Consider the following 20,368-nt stretch of genomic DNA (forward strand, 5'->3'; position numbering starts at 1 on the left):
TAGAAATGATTTTCACCTATGCACTCCGAGAATATACGTGTAGTATCTTTGGGTCAAGCACAAACAATAAATAAAATACTAACGTAGATGGGCCTACTTGCCCATTTGCTCAATGAACCCAATGAATAAGTTATCGATATTACAATCTGTAGCCCAAAATATCGACCACTCACTTGTTGTCCCAATAAGCAAATAATAAATTCTTGAGAGTGCAATATTACCATCTTGCCCCTCATTGGGAAGTACACATAAATCATCCGATTAACGCCTCAATCGCGTTCACATACTACCCTCTCGAGCGACATCGTCAATAGTACACGATTTCCTACCTCGAAATCTTGATCATTCGAATACTTGTTTGCAAAATCCTCCGTCAATCATGTACTATGTATAAAATCTCTATACAACACCTTAAACAGTACCATACCCAAACCGGAATAATAATCGTCATTATAAGCAACTCTAACAAAGATAAGTGTCCGTTACAACCATGCTAAAACTATAGAACGAATAAACACAACAAATCCACTAAGGCCTGGATAGTTTGTTCAGATTGGCCATTAGTCTGAGGGTGAAATGTGGTACATGACAAAACTTAGTACACATGGCCTTTAGAAGGCTTCCCAACACTGGAAAGTAAAACACATGATGTGTATTTAAACTAACTTAAATAATAGATTAATTTAAACCAAATTAAACTCGTAAGCACACGAATTAATTGTAGAAATATTTGAAAATATGAGGTCAATCCCACAGGGATTGCTTTTAATATCAATTCAACCAATTGATTACATGAAACTTAACTAAGAAACGAATGATCGATTAATTGATTATGAAAAATAATTAAAACTCCAACTTAAAATTAAACCAAGAATATGAATAACCAAAAATACACAACGAATGTAAGTTTAAAATAAATTAATGTGATGAAAGCCTAAGGTCATGAATCCACCAATAACAATCATATCCCCTTTTCTTCAAGCTGATTACTATCCAATTACCATGCCAATATTTAAGGTTGTTCTTTCTAAGATGTGAATTAATCCTTGGTCAGGCATCAACTCATGTATCTATATGTGACAACTATATCCTATTGGTTAGGCATACAGTTAAACACATAAAAACCCATTAAGCACTGAAGAATAATGTCAACCAAGTAGAACTAGTTTGATATTGGTCATCCTCACTAGTTTGTCTACTCTCCTTAATCTTAGTTCCAATAAACCTAATTGATATTGGTCATCCTCTTAGATTTATCTATTTATCTAGAAACAAGTTCACAATGATGGCCAGACACAGGAACATTCAAAACTAGAATAGAGTAAGCACAAAGATTAAGAACTAAACATGGCATGTAATCAAATAATAATCAACAAGATACTTCAGAAATAATCATGTCATGGCTTCATCATAAACATTAGAAAAGTAGTTTAGTTATACATAGTTATAATAAAAATCACAAAAGAAGTCATGGAAGAAGATAAAACCCAGAAAAGTATGGTAAGAGCACACTAAACTGTCCTCCTTCACTTTGGATGACTTTTTTTTATGTGTATTTCGTTCCCCCTTTAGATAGCCTAAGGCCCTCTATTTATTCTAGTAAAACCCTCAAAAGTCTGATAAAAACTATCCTAAAAGAAAACAAATTCCTAAATAATTAATGACACAAATAAGGAAAGAATCCTTCTTGACTTGGGAAACACGTCATCTGTCTTGCACGCTAGTTTTAGGGTCAATTTATCTTCTCCACAATTCTGTAAAAATATGGGAAACGTAGCTTGATCTCTTATCTTTCCAAGAATATATTGCACGCCACTAGGAAAAATCGGGAAAGCATCTAAATCTTCATTCTCCCACAGCTGCGCAGTTCTGATGGGAAAGTTACTCATGTGGGATTGATTTGTAAAACTGGAACGTTTGGCTACATGGAAAATGATGAAATGTGGATTAAATGATCTTCCACCTCTTAACTTCCTTCTCCAATTGGGCTTGCATGAAAACTCCTCCGAAAAGTCGGATTATCACCAAAAACGTCTTGTATGCGCAGATTGACTGAAATAGAGAAAAGGAAAGTAATAAGGCTCTTTTAAGACCAATTCCTTAACAAAACTTAGAGAAAATTAACATGAAAATGTGATAAATAATGCACCTATCAAATACTCCCAAACTAAACTTTTGCTAGTCCTCGAGCAAAACAAAAGTAAAAGACAAGGAAAACAATAGACCTTCCATAAATTAGTCTCAAAGCAATCTAAAGACGGTCACCAAACTTAAGAGAATTAAACATTTTTCAAAATCAAATTAACCAAACCTTACACAACATTCTCAAGTGTAGTGAGTGAGACAACCAATATTAATACAACTTACTCAACCCGGATAGGTATATGCGAACCAAAGCTTCCACTTCAAATCCTCTATCATGAATATCACTCACAAAGAAATCACACATTAAAGGGTAGAGTGTTTCACTGAAATCATGATATGCAATATAAAACCCCATAAGCTTGCTCTTCATATAAACTCTCCACTAATGTAAGTCAATGCAACACCAAAGATCAAAGGTCTTTACAAGGGTTGTAACGTTAGGCTAGGGTATGGGCTATTAAAGAAAGGATATGGAAAAACTAAAGCTTAAGAGATACCAAAGTATCTTCATAATGTACTTTCGGTCCTCTTTTGAAACTTGATTTTCTATTATTGGCGTCCAGGACTCATGATGTAGAGATGGAACAATTTCAAACTTTTATTTCCTCATTTCTTTGATAGTTTTTTTTTCTTTTTTTTTTTGAACGGTAACAAACAATAAAATAAAAAAATAATACTACACATGGTATCTCGGTACACGCCACATCTCTGATGTAGAAGCCAACCCTTATCTTCCTATAGGGTATGGCTAAAATAGGTTAAATAGGTAGGGATGAATGTGGGTGATGAAATGCTTAAGTGTTTGGCTTCAAAAGGGTAACTAGGGATAATATAACATAAAAGGTTGGTTAGAAAGGCTCAAACGATCCAATCATGGCCTTAATCATCTCCCTAGTGTTGCATGGCTTAGGATTTCGCCTCAAGAGATATTGCAGCAACTTCTAGAGAATGATAAAGCAGTCATGAAACTCACAAGAAAGAATATGCAAGAGGCTCAAAATCTCACAAGGGTTCAATAAGTTTTCACTTAAAATCCACATATAATTCTCTAAGTAAGAGATAATGTAAGAATCGGATTAACCATATAAAACAATTGAATTTTCACATAACAAGAACAAATTCAAATAAGTTTGTGACCTAGAAGAAAGCAACTTATTATCATTGACTTGTGGAATGTCTAACTAGAAGAAAACGACTCAAGAAAAATCAAATCTTTTTGGATTTTTGGCACTTTTTATTTTTTATATATTTTTTTTATAACATTAAGACTTGAATAGAAGAACGGAAAACATAACAAATAAACACAAAGAAACATATGCCAACAGAAATTGCAAACAGCAAGTTGCAATATGACAGTACCACAGGTAGTTTTGACCTTTAGACAGAGATTTGATCATAACTTTTGAAAGAAAAATCCGATTTTCATGGTCTTTATATGGATGGAAAGAAGACAAACAATTGAAGAAGACTGTGTGAGCAAAATCTTCAAATTCCTTTCCAATTAAAACAGTTTTACGCAAAAATAGACAGCATGAACACTAAACAAAAACAGAACACAGAAACAGAGAATGAAATCCTCCCCCAAACTTGAATCAAACATTGTCCTCAATGTGTAAAACAAAGAAAACAGAACAAATAACACACTTAAAGAGAAGGTATGAAAACTTCCCGGGATTTTTAGTGAAGCATTCATGAGCACCGTTGAACTTGAGATGCCATGCCTTGCAACGTACTCCCCCCAAACTAGATCATTGCAGACCACCGTTCCTGAAATCATGAAGGAAATTAAAAACTAACTCTAACAAAAAATAAACTAAAATGAAAAACTACGAAAACAAAGGAAAAGTTTAGAAAGCTTGGGTTGCCTCCCAAGAAGCACTTCTTTATAGTCATGAGCTAGACTATGTCAGACATCTAAGGAGTGACAGATGATGGGGCCTCAAAGTACGCAACTTCTTTGATGTCTCGTAAAGTCGCATCCCAGTAGTGCTTGAGACAGTGCCCATTAACCTTGAACAACTCTCCATTTTGCAAATTCTTTTTTTCAATGGCTCCATAGGGCATAACTTGAGTCACTTCGAAGGGACCAATCCACTAAGAACTCAGTTTGCCTGAAAAAAAGACGAAGTCTGGAGTTGTAGAGCAAGACCTTCTAACCAGGTACAAACTCCTTTTGAATAATAGCTTTGTCATGAAACTTTTTGGTGCGTTCCTCGTAGATTTTGGCGTTTTCGTAGGCCTCATTTCGCCATTCTTCAAGCTCATTCAACTGAAGCTTTCTCTTCTCTCCTGCAGCTTGGTAATCAAAGTTCAACCTTTTGATAGCCCAATAAGCTCTGTCATCCAATTCGACGGGAAGATGACAAGCCTTGCCATACACCAAACAGAAATGAGACATTCCAATATAGGTTTTATACACTGTCCTATATGCCCACAATGCATCACCGAGCTTGAGAGACCAGTCTTTGCGCGATGCATTTACCATTGTTTCTAAAATCTTCTTGATCTCTCAATTTGAAATCTTAACTTGCCCACTTGTTTGTGGATGATACGGAGTAGTAACACAATGATTAATGTTGTATTTCACCATGAGGGCAGCAAGGGCTTTGTTGGTAAAGTGTGGACCGCCATCACTAATAATTACTCTAGGTGTGCCAAACCTTGGAAAAATGGTACCTTGCAGAAAACGCAACACCACTTTATGATCATTAGTTGGTGAGGCAATTGCTTCTACCCACTTGGATACGTAGTCTACAACAACAAGGATGTATTGGCTGTTGAAAGAAGAGGGAAGGGGACCCATAAAATCTATTCCCCATACATCAAAAAGCTCCACAACCAATAAACTCTGATGTGGCATCTCGTTTCTCTTTGATATGTTGCCTAACCGTTGACACCTATCACAAGTAGAGCAAAACAAATATGCATCCTTGAAGAGTGTAGGCCAAAAAAATTCACTTTGTAGAACCTTGGAAGTTGTCTTACTTGATCCAGTGTCCTCCACATGCATAACTATGGCAAAATTTCATAATGCTTTCTTGTTCAATAGCGGGCACACATCGTCTTATCACTTGATCTGAGCAATATTTGTAGAGATATGGTTTGTCCCAAAAATAAAACTTCACTGTAGAGAGAAACTTCTTTCTTTGTTAAGTGCTCACATCAGGGGGTAAGACTCCACGAACAAGGTAATTGGCAATGTCTGCATACCAAGGGACAACATCCTTAATGGCAAAAAGTTGTTCATCCGAAAAACTTTCGTCTAAAGGCAAAACGTCCTCTTCTTCATCATGGACATGTGGAAGGCGAGATAAGTGATCTGCTACTACATTCTCAACTCCTTTCTTGTCTCTAATGTCCAAATCAAATTCTTGTAGAAGCAGCACCCACCGAATAAGTCGAGGTTTTGCATTCTTTTTTGCCAATAGGTACTTGAGTGCTCCATGATCAGTGTATACAATCACTTTTGAGCCAATGAGATATGATCAAAACTTCTCAAAAGCAAAGACATCTCTTTCTCTGTGGTGGTGTAGTTCAATTGCGCATCATTCAAAGTTTGACTTGAGTAGTCGATGACATGAGGAAGCTTCTCCTTTCTTTGTCCTAAAACGGCACCCACTACATAATCACTAGCATCACACATTAGTTCAAAAGGCAAGCTCCAATTCGGAGCTATGATAATAGATGCAGAAGTGAGAAGTTGTTTCAAAGAATTAAAAGCATGTAAACAATCAGTATTAAAATCAAATGGAGTATCTTTGGAAAGGAGATTGCATAACAGATGACTAATCTTGGAAAAGTCTTTGCTAAAGCATCGATAAAATCCGGCATGTTCAAGGAAAGAGCTCACTCCCTTCACAGATATAGGGGGCGGCAATTTAGCTATCAAATCGATCTTTGCCTTGTCAACCTCAATTCCCTTGCTCGATATTAAGTGGCCTAACACAATTCCCTATTTAACCATGAATAGACATTTCTTCCAATTCAAAACAAGGTTAGTTTCCTTACATCTTTCCAACACCAATTTCAAATTCGCCAAACAATTATAAAAAAAAGAACCATAAACAGAGAAATCATCCATAAAGACTTCAATAATTCTTTCAACCATATCAGAAAAAATACTTATCATGCACCATTGAAATGTTGTTGGAGCATTTGCATAAATCGAATGGCATGTGTGTATATGCAAAGGTTCCATAATGGCATGTGAAAGTTGTCTTCTCTTGGTCCTCCAGAGCAATTGCAATTTGATTATAACATGAGTAAACATCAAGAAAACAATAATGTGAGTGACCTGCTAACATTTCAAGCATTTGATCAATAAAAGGTGAAGGAAAGTGATCTTTGCGAGTGGAAGAGTTCAATTTGCGATAATCAATGCACACTCTCCACCCAGTTGTTTCCCTCGTTGGCACTAATTCATTATCTTCATTCTTAACCACTATGATTCCAGATTTCTTTGGAACTACTTGAATCGAACAAACCCACTTGCTATCCGAAATCACACCAACGTCTAAGAGCTTCAAAATTTCTTTACGCATAACCTACTTCATGTTGGGATTTTAATCTTCACTCTGCTTTTATGGTTGACTTGGAATTTCCTCCAAAAATATTCGGTGCATACACATGGTTGGGTTTATGCCTTTGATATTCGCAACAGTCCATCTAAAAATTGTTATAAACTCTTTTAACACATGCAACAGCTGCTATTCTTCATAATTACTTAGGTCAGTTGCAATGATGACTGAAAATGTCTTGGATTCGCCAAGGAAAGCATACTTTAAGTGTTCAGGCAGCAACTTGAGTTCCAATGCAAGAGCTTGCTCAATGGATGGCAATATATGAGGTAACGCTGGTCCTAGAGGCTTCTATGCTTGTTGCCATTTTGGTGAATGAATGGGGGACGAATTTAAGGCTACAGTTACATCCATGGCTGCCTCTCCTTCCATATTTAACTCTGGATACTCAATGCATTTCTTCAACAAATCTGCCGAGACATTCTCTAAGAAGTTGGCATTGACAATGGGAGCAATAAGCTCGATGTTGTTGCACTCTTCTACGTCGGCTAGTAACTTAAGTGCTTCAAACATCTTGAATTCTATGGATTCTCCTTGAACTTGCAGCCTGAGTGTGCCTGCTTTGACATCAATTAAAGCTCCAGTGGTTGCAAGGAAAGGATGACCAAGTAAAATAGGAATGTTTTGGTCTTCCTTCATATCAAGCACAAGGAAATCTGTTGGCAAGATGAATTGATCTACTTTGATCAAAACGTCCTCAACAAGGCCCTTGGGATAAATCATTGATTGATCAGCCAATTGCAAAGAGACGGATGTTCTTCGTAGTTCTCCAATACCTAGCTGCTCATAAATAGAAAATGGCATGAGATTAACACTGGAACCAAGATCTAAGAAAGCTTTATTAAATTTAAAATCACCAATAACACATGGGATAATGAAACTCCCTGGATCTTGTAATTTTGGAGGCATCTTCGTGATCAAAACCTCGCTGCAACAATTTGTAAGCTCGATCTTCTCATGGTCTATGAATTTTCTCTTATTCATGCAGAGACCCTTCAAAAACTTCACATACGATGGAATTTGCGCTATAGCATCAAGTAATAGAATGTTGATTTGAACCTTTTTAAATTACTCTAATATATCTAACATATGCTTGTCCTTTCTTTGCCTCTGAAATCTCCACGGGAAAGACATAGGAGGATCATAATTCTTTAACTTTGGAGCAGGAGTAGGAGCAGCGAGTGGTGAAGAAGGTAATGGAATTGCTTCATTGGCATTCTCTTCGTGTTCCTTCGGAGCAATTTCTTCTCTTTTATCATAAGGTTTACCATTCCTTAATATTCTAATGGCATAACTTGCTTCTTGCCTCGTGGATTAGCTTCGGTTGACTTGAAAAACGTCCCGGTTTTCTTTCACTCATTGCCGCAGCGATTTGACTGACTTGTGCTTCCAATTTGTCGATGGCTTGACTATTTACTTGCAGCCCTTGTTGGAGAGCTTGCAAAAATTGAGAGGTGATTTGTTGACATTGTGTATTAGCTTGAACCATCTGCGCTAAAGCTTCTTCCTCAAAAGGTTTCTTGGTTTCTATGGGAACTGCTCCTTGTTGCCATGGCTTGGATCCTTGGTTAAAATTATTCTTCCAAGCTAAATTAGGATGCTCTCTCCACCCTAGATTATAAGTATTTGAGGGGGTCATTTCTTTGACACTTAAACGCGTTGACTTGATTAACCTCTTCAATTTTTGGACAAGTACGACTTTGAGGACAAAGATGAGGAGGATGGGTCTGAGTAGCACAAATCCCACATGGTTCTACATTCTTGGATAACATAGTCACCACTGCATCTAATTTCCTTGATAGTGCAGCCACCTCATTAGATGAACTTACTTCATATGCAGAATTCCGAGTTAACTCTCTACTATCCCATTGAGATGAATTTGCAACAACATTCTCAATGATAATAGTAGTTTGCTCTGGTTCTTTACCCCATATAATACCATCAGCTGCAGCATCCAATCTATGCTGACATTCATCACTCAAGTGTTGGTAGAAGTATAAAATTAGTTGCCATGGTAAGAACTGATGGTGTGGACAACTATTTATCAAAACTTTAAATCTCTGCCATGCTTGAAAAGTGGTTCTCCCTTGTTCTGTCTAAAGTGAAATATGTGATCCCTCAACCTCTGAGTTCTAGACTGAGTGTAAAACTTTTGAATGAACTTACTAGAAAGTTAAGTCCAAGAGGTAATTGATCTGGCTGGCAGAGTCTTGAACCAAGTTCTAGCATCACCCGTGAGAGAGAAAGGGAAAAGCTTTAGGTGAATGAACTCATCAAAGACGCCTTTAATGTTCTATGTCCCACAAATATCCCGAAAGTTATCTACATGCTCACTAGCATCTTGATTCTCATCACCAGAAAACTTGGGCAACATGTTAATGACATAATATTTGATCCCATAAGAAGAAGTAGCATCAAGTTCAGGATAAACTATGCATGATTGTCGGGAAGAAAATTGTGGCATAGAGAAATCTTGAATGGTTCAAGGCACACCACCGTTAATGCCTTTCTCAGCCATCTCTTCATGTTCTCTCTTCTCCTTAGCCTTCTCTTCTCTTCGTTCTCTTTGTTCCTTGCGAATTTTCCTGAGCTTTTGTTCAATCTCTGGTTTGAATTCCACAAGCTGATTTTCTAAGGAACGAGTATCGATCATTCACATACAAAGAATCAAAGAATGATTTCAGTAATATGCTTGTAGATGTGTCGCAGAGAACCTGGTGAGAATTAATACGAGCAAAGATTGATTTAAGTGAACACAAAGAAAATGTAAACCAGAGAAGTACAATTCCTAATGACTCACGGATTACCCCACAAACAAAAGACTCCAACTAGCTAAAGGAAAATGAAAAGACTTGGACAAACTTTTATGCAACCAACGATTTTTTATATCTATAAATTTTTTTTTATTTTTTTAATGAAAATAACAACAAGATAAAGAACAGAAACAAATGTAAAACCAAAATAAGATAAATAAAAAAATCAATGAAGTAAAGTGTAATCAACAAGCCGAGTTGGGATGAAGGGGCAATCCTCGGCAACGGCGTCAAAAACTTGATGTGTATTTAAACTAACCTAAATAATAGATTAATTTAAACCAAATTAAACTCGCAAGCGCACGAATCAATTGTAGAAATATTTGCAAATACGAGGTCGATCCCACAAGGATTGCTTTTAATACCAATTCAACCAGTTGATTACGTGAAACTTAACTAAGAAACAAATGATCGATTAATTGATTATGAAAAATAATTAAAACTCCAACTTAAAATTAAACCAAGAATATGAATAACCAAAAACACACATCGAATGTAAGATATGAATTACCATGCCAATATTAAAGGTTGTTCTTTCTAAGATAACAATCATATCCCTTTTTCTTCAAGCCGATTACTATCCAATTACCATGCCAATATTAAAGGTTGTTCTTTCTAAGATATGAATTAATCCTTGGTCAGGCATCAACTCGTGTATCTATACGTAACAACTATATCCTATTGGTTAGGCATACAGTTAAACACATAAAAACCCATTAAGCACTGAAGAATAATGTCAGCCAAGTAAGACTAGTTTGATATTGGTCATCCTCACTAGTTTGTCTACTCTCCTTAATCTTAGTTCCAATAAACCTAATTGATATTGGTCATCCTCTTAGATTTATCTAGTTATCTAGAAACAAGTTTACAATGGTGGCCAGTCACAAGAACATTCGAAACTAGAATAGATGAAGCACAAAGATTAAGAACCAAACATGGCCTGTAATCGAATAATAATCAACAAGATACTTCGGAAATAATCATGTCATGACTTCATCATAAACCTTGGAAAAGTAGTTTAGTTACACATAGTCATAATAAAAATCACAAAAGAAGTCATGGAAGAAGATAAAACCCGGAAAAGAATGGTAAAAGCACACTAAATTGTCCTCCTTCACTTTGGACGACCTTTTTTGTGTGTATTTCGTTCCCCCTTTAAATAGCTTAAGGCCCTCTATTTATTTTAGTAAAACCCTCAAAAGACTGATAAAAACTATTCTAAAAGAAAACAAACTCCTAAATAATTAATGACACAAATTAGGAAAGAATCATTCTTGACTTGGGAAACACATCATCTGTCTTTCACGCCAGTTTTAGGGTCGATTTATCTTCTGGGAAATTCTGTAAAAATATGGGAAACATAGCTTGATCTGTTATCTTTCCAAGCATATATTGCACGCTGCTAGGAAAAATCGTGAAAGCATCCAAATCTTCATTCTCCCACAGCTGCACAGTTCTGACGGGAAGGTTACTCATGCGGGATTGATTTGAAAAACTGGAACGTTTGGCTATATGGAAAATTATGAAATTTGGTCACAATGATCTTCCACCTCTTAGCTTCCTTTTCCAACTGGTCTTGTATCAAAACTCCTCCGGAAAGTTGAATTATCACCAAAAACGTCCTGCATGCACAGATTGGCTGAAACAGAGAAAAGGAAAGTAATAAGGCTCTTTTAAGACCAATTCCTTAACAAAACTTAGGGATAATTAATATGAAAAATTGATAAATAATGCACCTATCAACGCACATCATGATGAAATAAAATAATGATAGCTTGACACCATATAGCTGAACATTGTGATTCATACATGCCTCAGCAAGCAGATTCATTATGAATTTTTCTCTCAGGTTTAGCAAAACACTATGTTGAGAAGGCTAAAATAATACTCAAGAATTTGAGGGTCAAAGCAAGTCCATCAAATCTATAGTACAAAATAACTAGATTGAACGCATAACATCTCTTTACAATGGTAGCTTCCAAGATACACTACTACAAAAGGGCCTTATAGTGTCAGTAGATGGTGTCGGTTTAATATAATATAGTGGCGGATTAGACAGTTGCGACACTTATTGAACATGACGTCGGATTTACTGTCGCTTATAAGTGTCATAAACATTTAATGTCGCTTTTAAACCGACGTAAACATTTAGCGTCACTTTAAAACCGACATACATTTTAATAATTTTTAAATACGAGTGTCGCTTTAAGTAAAACAGTGTCGCTTTAAATATAACAGTGTTGCTTTTAAGCGACATAAAATATGAGTGTCGCTTATAACCGACACTAAATTATTTTTTTAAATATTTTGAAACCCAATGTCGCTTTAAATTAGTTTTTTAAAAATATTTTGAAACCCAGTGTCGGTTTTAAGCGACAGATTGATTACTCTCCCCCGTGTTTTCTTCTTCCTTTCTTGCGTTTTTCCTATTCGTTCTTCTAATTGACAAACCCCTCCCCGTGTGTTCTCTCTTGCATCTTTCTTATTTGTTCTTCCAACTTCATTTATTCCTTCTTCAGAGCAGTAAGTTTTTCTTGCTTGTGATATATTTATTTTCTCCTCTTATGTTTAATTTTTATTTACAATTTATTTTTTGTAGGGAATTTATTTGAGCTAGTTGAGTACATAAAGAATTGATCGATGACGGAATTCTTCCATAATTCAGGTTTTTATCACTAAATTCTTTAATTTTTTAATTGTATGATACACAAGTTTATTTATTTAAAAATTCTAATTTAAGTACTTAGATAAATTTCTACTATTTTTGTTAAATTAATAAATATTTAGTCAAATTAATTAATTTTGTCACTTGAATTGTTATGAGAAAATGGAAATGAATCATATTTATAAGCATTTATGTTAAATTAACAATATTAAATATAACATGAACTTGTAATATTTAGTAATATAAGAATATATTATGTTAAATTAATTTGTTTTGCATTCTAATTGTTATTTTAATTTGTTTTTGTTGTTATTTTGATAACTTTTGGTTGTCATTTACTAGAATAGATTAGATGAGCATAATTTTGATAACTTTTTGTTGTTATTTTAATTTGTTTTTACTATAATAGGTGTTGAAAATTAAAAAATTGCAATTGTGGTAGAGTTCGAGGGTTGAAAGATAGGGATTGAAAGATTGTAGGCATCTTAGTGTCAACGTAATATTTTGCCCTCGTAAAGTGGTAAAACATGGACAAGAGTTGGTTGATGATACCCCGAAATGGAGACTTTTTCTAGGTTGCTTGAAGAGGTGGATCAAGATTTGTGGCCAAGTTGTAAGGAGTTTAAGAAATTGGAAGCAGTTGTAAGACTGTATCAGATCAAGTGTTTAGTGGGAATGCCAGACGAGATCTTCACCACTTTACTGGAGTTAATTAAAAGAATGTTGCATGAAGGGGATTGTTTGCTTGAATCCTGTTGTGAAGCCTTTCTCAAAAGTTTAAACCTTGCCAATGGAACTCAAAGTTTGCATGTTATTCCTTTTACAAAATCCTCAATTTTCATCGATCTTCATGACATAAGATTTTGTGGTATCCACTTCTGTAAAAAATCATCAAAATCGGAGTTAAAATAACCGTTAAATCGTGATTTTTTATTTATAACCGTCAAAAAGTTTTGTCTCCTTACTTGATCTTTGAATGTTTGTTTTTTTTGCAATTTTTGGCGTATGCAATCTCGAAGCATATATAAAAAAGTTTGACGGTTTGATCGTTGAAATTAGTTTCGTAGAATGCGTATCCCATCAAAATGATAGATTCACTAACACTTAGAGTTTATTTATATTTTCATTAAGTATAACATAAGAATTTGTGGTATCCACTAGGGTAAATATTTTAAATTTAAGATCGAGCTCATTCATTGTATTCATATAGGGTCAAGGACTGTAGCTGTAAAAAATCATCAAAATCAGAGTTAAAATCACCGTTAAATCATGATTTTTCGTTTATAACCGTTGAAAAGTTTTGTCCCGTTACTTGATCTCTGAATGTTTGTTTTTTGCGATTTTTGGCGTATGCAATCTTGAAGCATATATAAACAATTTTGATGGTTGGATCATTGAAATTAGTTTCGTAGAATGCGTATCCCATCAAAACAATAGATTCATTAACACTTAAGAGTATATTTATACTTTCATTAAGAATAACATAAGATTTGTGTGGTATCCACTAATGTAAATATTTTAAATTGAAGATCAAATTCATTCATTGTATTCATATAGGGTCAAGGAGTGTAGCTGTAAAAAAATCATCAAAATCGGAGTTAAAATAACCGTTAAATCGTGATTTTTTGTTTGTAACCGTAAAAAAGTTTTGTCCCGTTACTTGATCTCTGAATGTTTATTTTTTTTGATTTTTGGCATATGGGATCTCAAAGCATATATAAACAAGTTTAACGGTTGGATCAATGAAATTAGTTTCGTAGAATGCGTATCCCATCAAAATGATAGATTCACTAACTCTTAGAGTTTATTTATACTTTCATATAACATAAGAATTTGTGGTATCCACTAGTGTAAATATTTTAAATTGAAGATCGAGCTCATTCATTGTATTCATATAGGGTCAAGGAGTGTATCTGTTAAAATTCATCAAAATCAGAGTTAAAATCACCGTTAAATCATGATTTTTCTTTTATAACCGTTGAAAAGTTTTGTCATATTACTTGATCTTTGAATGTTTGTTTTTTTGCGATTTTTGGCGTATGCAATCTCGAAGCATATATAAACAATTTTGATGGTTGGATCACTGAAATTAGTTTCGTAGAATACGTATCCCATCAAAACGATAGATTCATTAACACTTAAAGAGTTTATTTATACTTTCATTAAGAATAACATAAGATTTGTGAGGTATCCACTAATGTAAATGTTTTAAATTGAAGATCGAATTCATTCATTGTATTCATATAGGATCAAGGAGTGTAGCTATAAAAAAATAATCAAAATCGGAGTTAAAATAACCGTTAAATTGTGATTTTTCGTTTTATAACCGTCGAAAAGTTTTGTCTCGTTAATTGATCTCTAAATGTTTTTTTTTTGCGATTTTTTGCTGATGTGATCTTGAAGCATATACAAACAAGTTTGACGGTTGGATCGTTAAAATTAGTTTCGTAGAATTCGTATCTCATTAAGTTCATTGGTGTGTGTGTATATATATATTTATTAAGTAGATTTAAATTTATTTATTTTGTATGTATAACACTTAAGAAATTGAATGGTATGTATATTTAAGCTGATCCAATGGTCACCAATTTTTAAAATTTAATTTAATAATATATATATATATATATATATATAATTATTATAGTTTTTAGGGGTATAAAATTGTTACATTAATATATATAATTATTATAGTATTTTTTAGGGTTATAAAATTATAAAATTAATATATATAAAATTATAGTATTTGAAATATTAGGCGGGAAATTTCCCGCTTGTTTGCAGACTTAGTGTTGGTTTTAACCGACGCTAGTGTTATTAAAGCGACACTATGTGAATTTCAAAAAGTGTGTCAGAAATTAGCGTCGGTTTAAAGCGACGCTAGTTTCATTAAAGCGACGCGAGTTTCATTAAAGCGACGCTATGTGAATTTCAAAAAGTGTGTCAGAAGCGCTAGTTTCATTAAAGTGACGTTATGTCAATTCAAAAAGTGTGTCAGAAGTTGGTGTCGGTTTAAAGCGACGCTAATTTCATTAAAGCGACGCTATGTCAATTCAAAAAGTGTGTCAGAAGTTGGCGTCGGTTTAAAGCGACACTAGTTTCGTTAAAGCGACGCGACGCTAGTTTCGTTAAAGCGACGCGAGTTTCATTAAAGCGACGCTATGTGAATTTCAAAAAGTGTGTCAGAAGTTGGCATCGGTTTAAAGCGACGCTAGTTTTATTAAAGCGACGCCAGTTTCATTAAAGCGACGCTATGTGAATTTCAAAAACTGTGTCAAAAAAGTACCCATATTTAAACCCCTCTCTTTCCCATTTCAACCGTGCCTTCATTTCTCCCCCAATTTCAGACTTTCTTCTTCTCCTTCCCCATTTCATCTGTGCGTCCCCTTCTTCCTCCTTTTCAGTTTTTCCTCAACTCCTTCCCCACTTGCTTTGGATCACCAGTTTGAAGATCAACATTATGAGGAACTCCAATTCGAGGAGGAAGAGCTTGAAGGTGGTTCATTTTTAAATTATTATCATTATTAATTTTAGTTTCTATTTTGTATTCTAACTAGTTTTATGCTTAAATTTAAAATTTATTTTTGTTTCTTGGTTTTTAATTGTTTTTCTGTATTTATGCATGTTGGATTTGAAGAGCAAGGACACTAGAAATCGCAGATCCATAATTTTTGAAAGGTATAAAACCTGAGTTTAATCTATAGAGATTGGAGCCCTAATGTTGAAGTAGTAAAGTATTGGAGCACTGATCTGATGGCTAGCATGGCAGCATGGAGTTGCTAGTATTATATATGGCAGTATGGAGCTACAAAATCTGTGGTCTTCGACAAAGGCAAGCACAAGAAAGCATCATGGCAGCTGCTAGTATTATATGCAAGCATGGAGCTCTCATTAGTATTATATGTAATTGTTAGTTTTTTTATCTTCATCTTGTAACCGGTTCTCTAATGGCTCCTATACATGTGTTATTTGTACTTCCTTATTTATATGAAATAGAATACATTTAACAAGCAATTTTACACCCAAAAGACCCCAATTGAATTCTTGAATAAATTGAATCTGTGAAGTTTGCATCTCATTTACCATCTGTGTAGGAATGCATGATAATTATTTTATTTATCGAGATGTTGGGTAATGTAGGTTAGGACCGACAATAGATTGAGTATTTTATTTGTTAGCTGCTAGTTGACGTCGGTTATGACCGCCATCATGTCAAAACATCACGTCGCTTTAAATCGACGTAAGACTGGATATTTTATAATTTAATTGCTAATTTGCGTCGCTTTAAACCAATGTTAGTGTCAGTGTCAGTGTTGCTCTAAATCGACGTTAGTATCAGTGTCGCTTTAAACCGACGCTGCGTAGTGGCGGATTAAGCGTACAAACCGACATTGAAGCCCTTTCGCGACGCTAGCATTAGTGTTGCTATTCCGATCCGACATTGCATTGTTTTATGTCGGATTTTTGCTAAATTTCCGACAAAAATTGGGTTTCTTGTCGGTTTTTGCTTCGCCAGTGATAGGGTATATTGTAGTAGTGATATTCAATCACCAACGACAAAGATTCATTTAGCATAGTGTTTGTTGGGTGATTGAGGAATTAATGGTCACGACTAAAATTTCAATATCCGAGCAACTCTCCTAGATGGTCTGTCTTCTTCAGAAATAATACAAAAATGAAGTAAGGTAGACACATGTCTAAAGTTGATTGGAATGTCTTTCAACACAAGAGGTGAATAAGGGATCCCGGTAAAAGTAGATGTTGATTGAAACACCAGAAAATCTGATAAATTCAAGGATGAGAAGTTTTATTACGTGGTCTAAAATGTAGTCCTTAAGGGGACCAATGGAAAATGGGCTGACTTATCAAGTTGGTCGATAATCACCAAATCATCATCTTAATTTCCACATGTACAAGATACCTCGTACTGGGAGCTTATGGTGATATTTCCGCATTTCCATTCGGATATAGGAAGTGATCATAACCACTCGAACGATTTCTTGATCATTTGTAAGTAATGTCAAATCAATACTCGTGAATTCCAAATGAAATGGGATAGGATAGGCTGAAAGTGTTCAAGGGTATATATGTCTTTTATTGTGGTAAACAATAATTAGGTTTGCACAACCGAGGTAATACATGATAGTGCAATCGTAAATGTTGATTTGGTTTTTTCCATCGCCATTGTCAGAAATTTAGTTTCTTTCAAACATGATGGTAACCGTTGACTCTAGGTCATGAATAAGATGGTTCACTTCATACGGTTTCAACCGTTGGGAAAACATAGGTGATACTTCGTCATGTTGCATCTACACGCAACCAATAAATCCAGAGAAAACGTCATATTGGATTTCGAAATTATCAATGTTATCGAAAAGTGTACGAACAATGATAGGAAATAGACAACACCTCAGTTGTCAAAACTTTAATGATATTTCACATCTTAACTAAATTGATTTTCCTCGGCCAATTTGGAAGGAAAAATGCCACTACTGAAAAGTCGCTAACAAACTACTGATAAAATTGACAAAGCCAAGGATATCACATGTTTCACAACAATTTGTGGTAATATCCAATTTTCTACATTTGCAACCTTTTTAGAAATTGACAAGAATGTCGTCTGCTGAGATCACGCCTCCTAAGAAGAGTACCAATCAACGGTGCACTCTACTTCTGCTTCGGTGGTATCCCAGGTAAAATTTTGAGAAATGACGCCGAAGATGGGCATCATCGAAACCTATAACAGTACTTTCTTTCTCTACGACATGTGCTAATAGGTCTTCACAGCTTTCTCGATACTCAAATTACTCCTACAGCAGGAAATTAACTCGTGTTTCAAATCTAATATTTGTTTATGGATGTGACCACAAGAATGACTGGTCGAGAATGTTCTGGTTACCTAGATACAAGGCTTGCTCGTAAGTTTCCAAGATCATAATTTCTTCGGCCCAGGTTGTCATTGTTAATCAGTCTAACAGTCGCGCCGTTAATTAACGCATTTATAATATTTTGGTATTGTTCGTTACCCTGAAATTGTGAACTGACGTTCTGGCACAAAGGTAACACTCCCAGATACTAGCATGTGTCTGGTATCAGAAATTATATCGCTTGAATACTGGTTGACGACATCTAGATATCGGACAGTATCGTTAATGAGTAGCGCCACCATAGGCTGGTTACAAGTTAGAGCCTGGTCAGGTGGATTGTTTCGGATGATTAGTAAGGAATTGATCCTAAGAGTTGGTTTCGTTGGTTTTAGGGGAAATTGATTGATGCTCTGGAATTTCTGCTACCTGATGGTATAACAACTCATACTCTCATGCCTATACTCATCAAAATGACGAGTACATCCTTGAAAAGAATTCTAGGAACTAGTGTTGGTTGAAATATCTAAAGGCCAGAAAAGGAATTTGCTAATAAACTACATTAGAATGGATTTAAATGGAAATCAATCTTCCTCCTGAAGATCCGGAATTATCACTACGTTTGAAAAATTAGTATTGTAGGGGACCAAAGGTGATTGTACCCTAGATGTTCTTCGGTTGAATGGTACCACTTTAGCACCACATTGTCATTCAAGACATTTCCAGAGATTTCGATGATAAGTAAAACTTCGTAGGAATTCTAATAGGTGGTATACTAACGGGTACTACCAAAGAATCAAAACTAATTGTGGTTTCCTATCTTGAAAGGTTTGGTAATGATGGCTGGAGAATAGTGATGGGGATTGATTGGAAATTCTCTAATGATGCACAATTATTGATACATTAGCCCGACTTTAGGGTCAACAATTCATTCAGAATTGGGATTTTCCTTGGCAAGGAGGTTCTTTGTCTAAGTCTAGGGGCAGTTGCCAAAATGTTCTTCTAGAAGGTCGATAAGTCGTCTAAGTAACCCATAACTAAAAAACCTAATACATTTTTCATGCTCGACGAGGTGGCAAGATTCGAAAATTAGGCTTAAGAACCAAAAATGCTTACATCACGCGTGTGATGAACGCAATACTACCCAAAACTTATGCTCTGATACCAAACTCACCCCCACCTAGGATGTCCACTTGGACTCTAAATCGAGCTTTGCTGGCCGACACCAGAAAGGTGACAAAGCCATAAAATGTAGAGATGTGGAAACTGTGAATAAATTTAACCCTAAAAGTGCCTAAATATAAGAGTGTGATTGTGAGCGGGAATGAACTCATTCCACACGTGATGTCAGAGCACAAGTAATGTACAGTAAAATTAGAATAAAAATTATACCATCGGGAGTAGCCTACGATATCAGCGTTTTCTTGAAACCCTCGTCGACATGAACACTGCCACTAAATCCTAGACAGGCGAAAAACAAGGGTGAGTGGGCCTAAAAATAAAGCTTTGTAAAAACCTTTTCGAAAACGTATAACCTTCGCCGTAAAAGAAGTATAGTCTCTATCTATGTATACTACATATAGTGTGAAATACTTACCATAAACAGTAATATCTCGAGAATGCAATATTTCAAAGTATTTCGTAAATAAACACCTAACATCTAGTAATCACAATATCTCGCCTAAACAAACATATCATATTGAGTGCTCATCGACATATCTTGATACACGAGTTCATGCAGAGATATTCTGACATGAACAGTACTGGGTGTAAAAAAATGATTTATGCTCTAATACTACAATCACTTGAAGACTAGTGTTATGCGTATCACATACGAGTCCTAATTGCCTATAGCAATGTAGGACAGGACTAACATCTACAATGGATCCAAAATGAATGTACGGTGCGATGTAAACATACATGTGAAGACTGTCCCTAGCCCGGGCGAGTACTAACACCACATGATTAGCAGATAACGTAAATATGATCATACAATTGTAAATCGATAATTCTAGTCGACATAATACTATTCAATAAAATATCAATCATGGCCGTAAATAAATCCCATAATAATTCGCATACATGTGCATTCTGTAGAATTTAGCATAATTTCGTAATTTTCATCATTTAGCTAATTCTTATAAATGTTAATCTAATACAAGCATAACGTAGAAAATACTTTATCCCCATTAATCTAATCCGCCGCACACTTTGCCACAAGGTGATTGCATTGGCAGTAGGCCTGGCAAACGGGTCATGTCTGTCGTGTTCGTGTCGTTTTCGTGTAGCACCTGTTATCTTAACGGG

At 35.2% G+C, this 20,368-nt stretch overlaps 1 protein-coding gene and 1 pseudogene across 1 annotated transcript; one reads left to right on the plus strand and one right to left on the minus strand.

Annotated features, from left to right (window-relative positions):
• Positions 1-3,657: 3,657 nt before the first annotated feature.
• On the minus strand, positions 3,658-4,630 carry LOC126618118 (uncharacterized). The gene is made up of 3 exons (XM_050286212.1): positions 4,303-4,630; positions 3,790-3,912; positions 3,658-3,683 (listed from the first exon to the last, which is right to left on the minus strand). Exons 1-3 carry the CDS (start codon positions 4,628-4,630, stop codon positions 3,658-3,660), a joined length of 477 nt encoding a protein of 158 aa, XP_050142169.1.
• Positions 4,631-8,741: 4,111 nt separating this feature from the next.
• On the plus strand, positions 8,742-8,847 carry LOC126620543 (small nucleolar RNA R71; annotated as a pseudogene).
• The last annotated feature ends 11,521 nt before the right edge of the window (positions 8,848-20,368 follow it).

Source organism: Malus sylvestris, chromosome 4 (assembly GCF_916048215.2).
Source record: "Malus sylvestris chromosome 4, drMalSylv7.2, whole genome shotgun sequence".
Taxonomy (NCBI): domain Eukaryota; kingdom Viridiplantae; phylum Streptophyta; class Magnoliopsida; order Rosales; family Rosaceae; genus Malus; species Malus sylvestris.

What these genes read in the sequence shown, in the direction of transcription:
- LOC126618118 (XM_050286212.1), bottom strand. Translation starts at nt 4,630, where the DNA reads ATGGTAAATGCATCGCGCAAAGACTGGTCTCTCAAGCTCGGTGATGCA. An exon ending in TCAAAAGGAGTTTGTACCTG is followed by an intron (nt 3,913 to 4,302) that starts GTTAGAAGGTCT and finishes TCATGATTTCAG; the next exon opens with GAACGGTGGTCTGCAATGAT. An exon ending in TTTTCATACCTTCTCTTTAA is followed by an intron (nt 3,684 to 3,789) that starts GTGTGTTATTTG and finishes GTTTTTGTTTAG; the next exon opens with TGTTCATGCTGTCTATTTTT.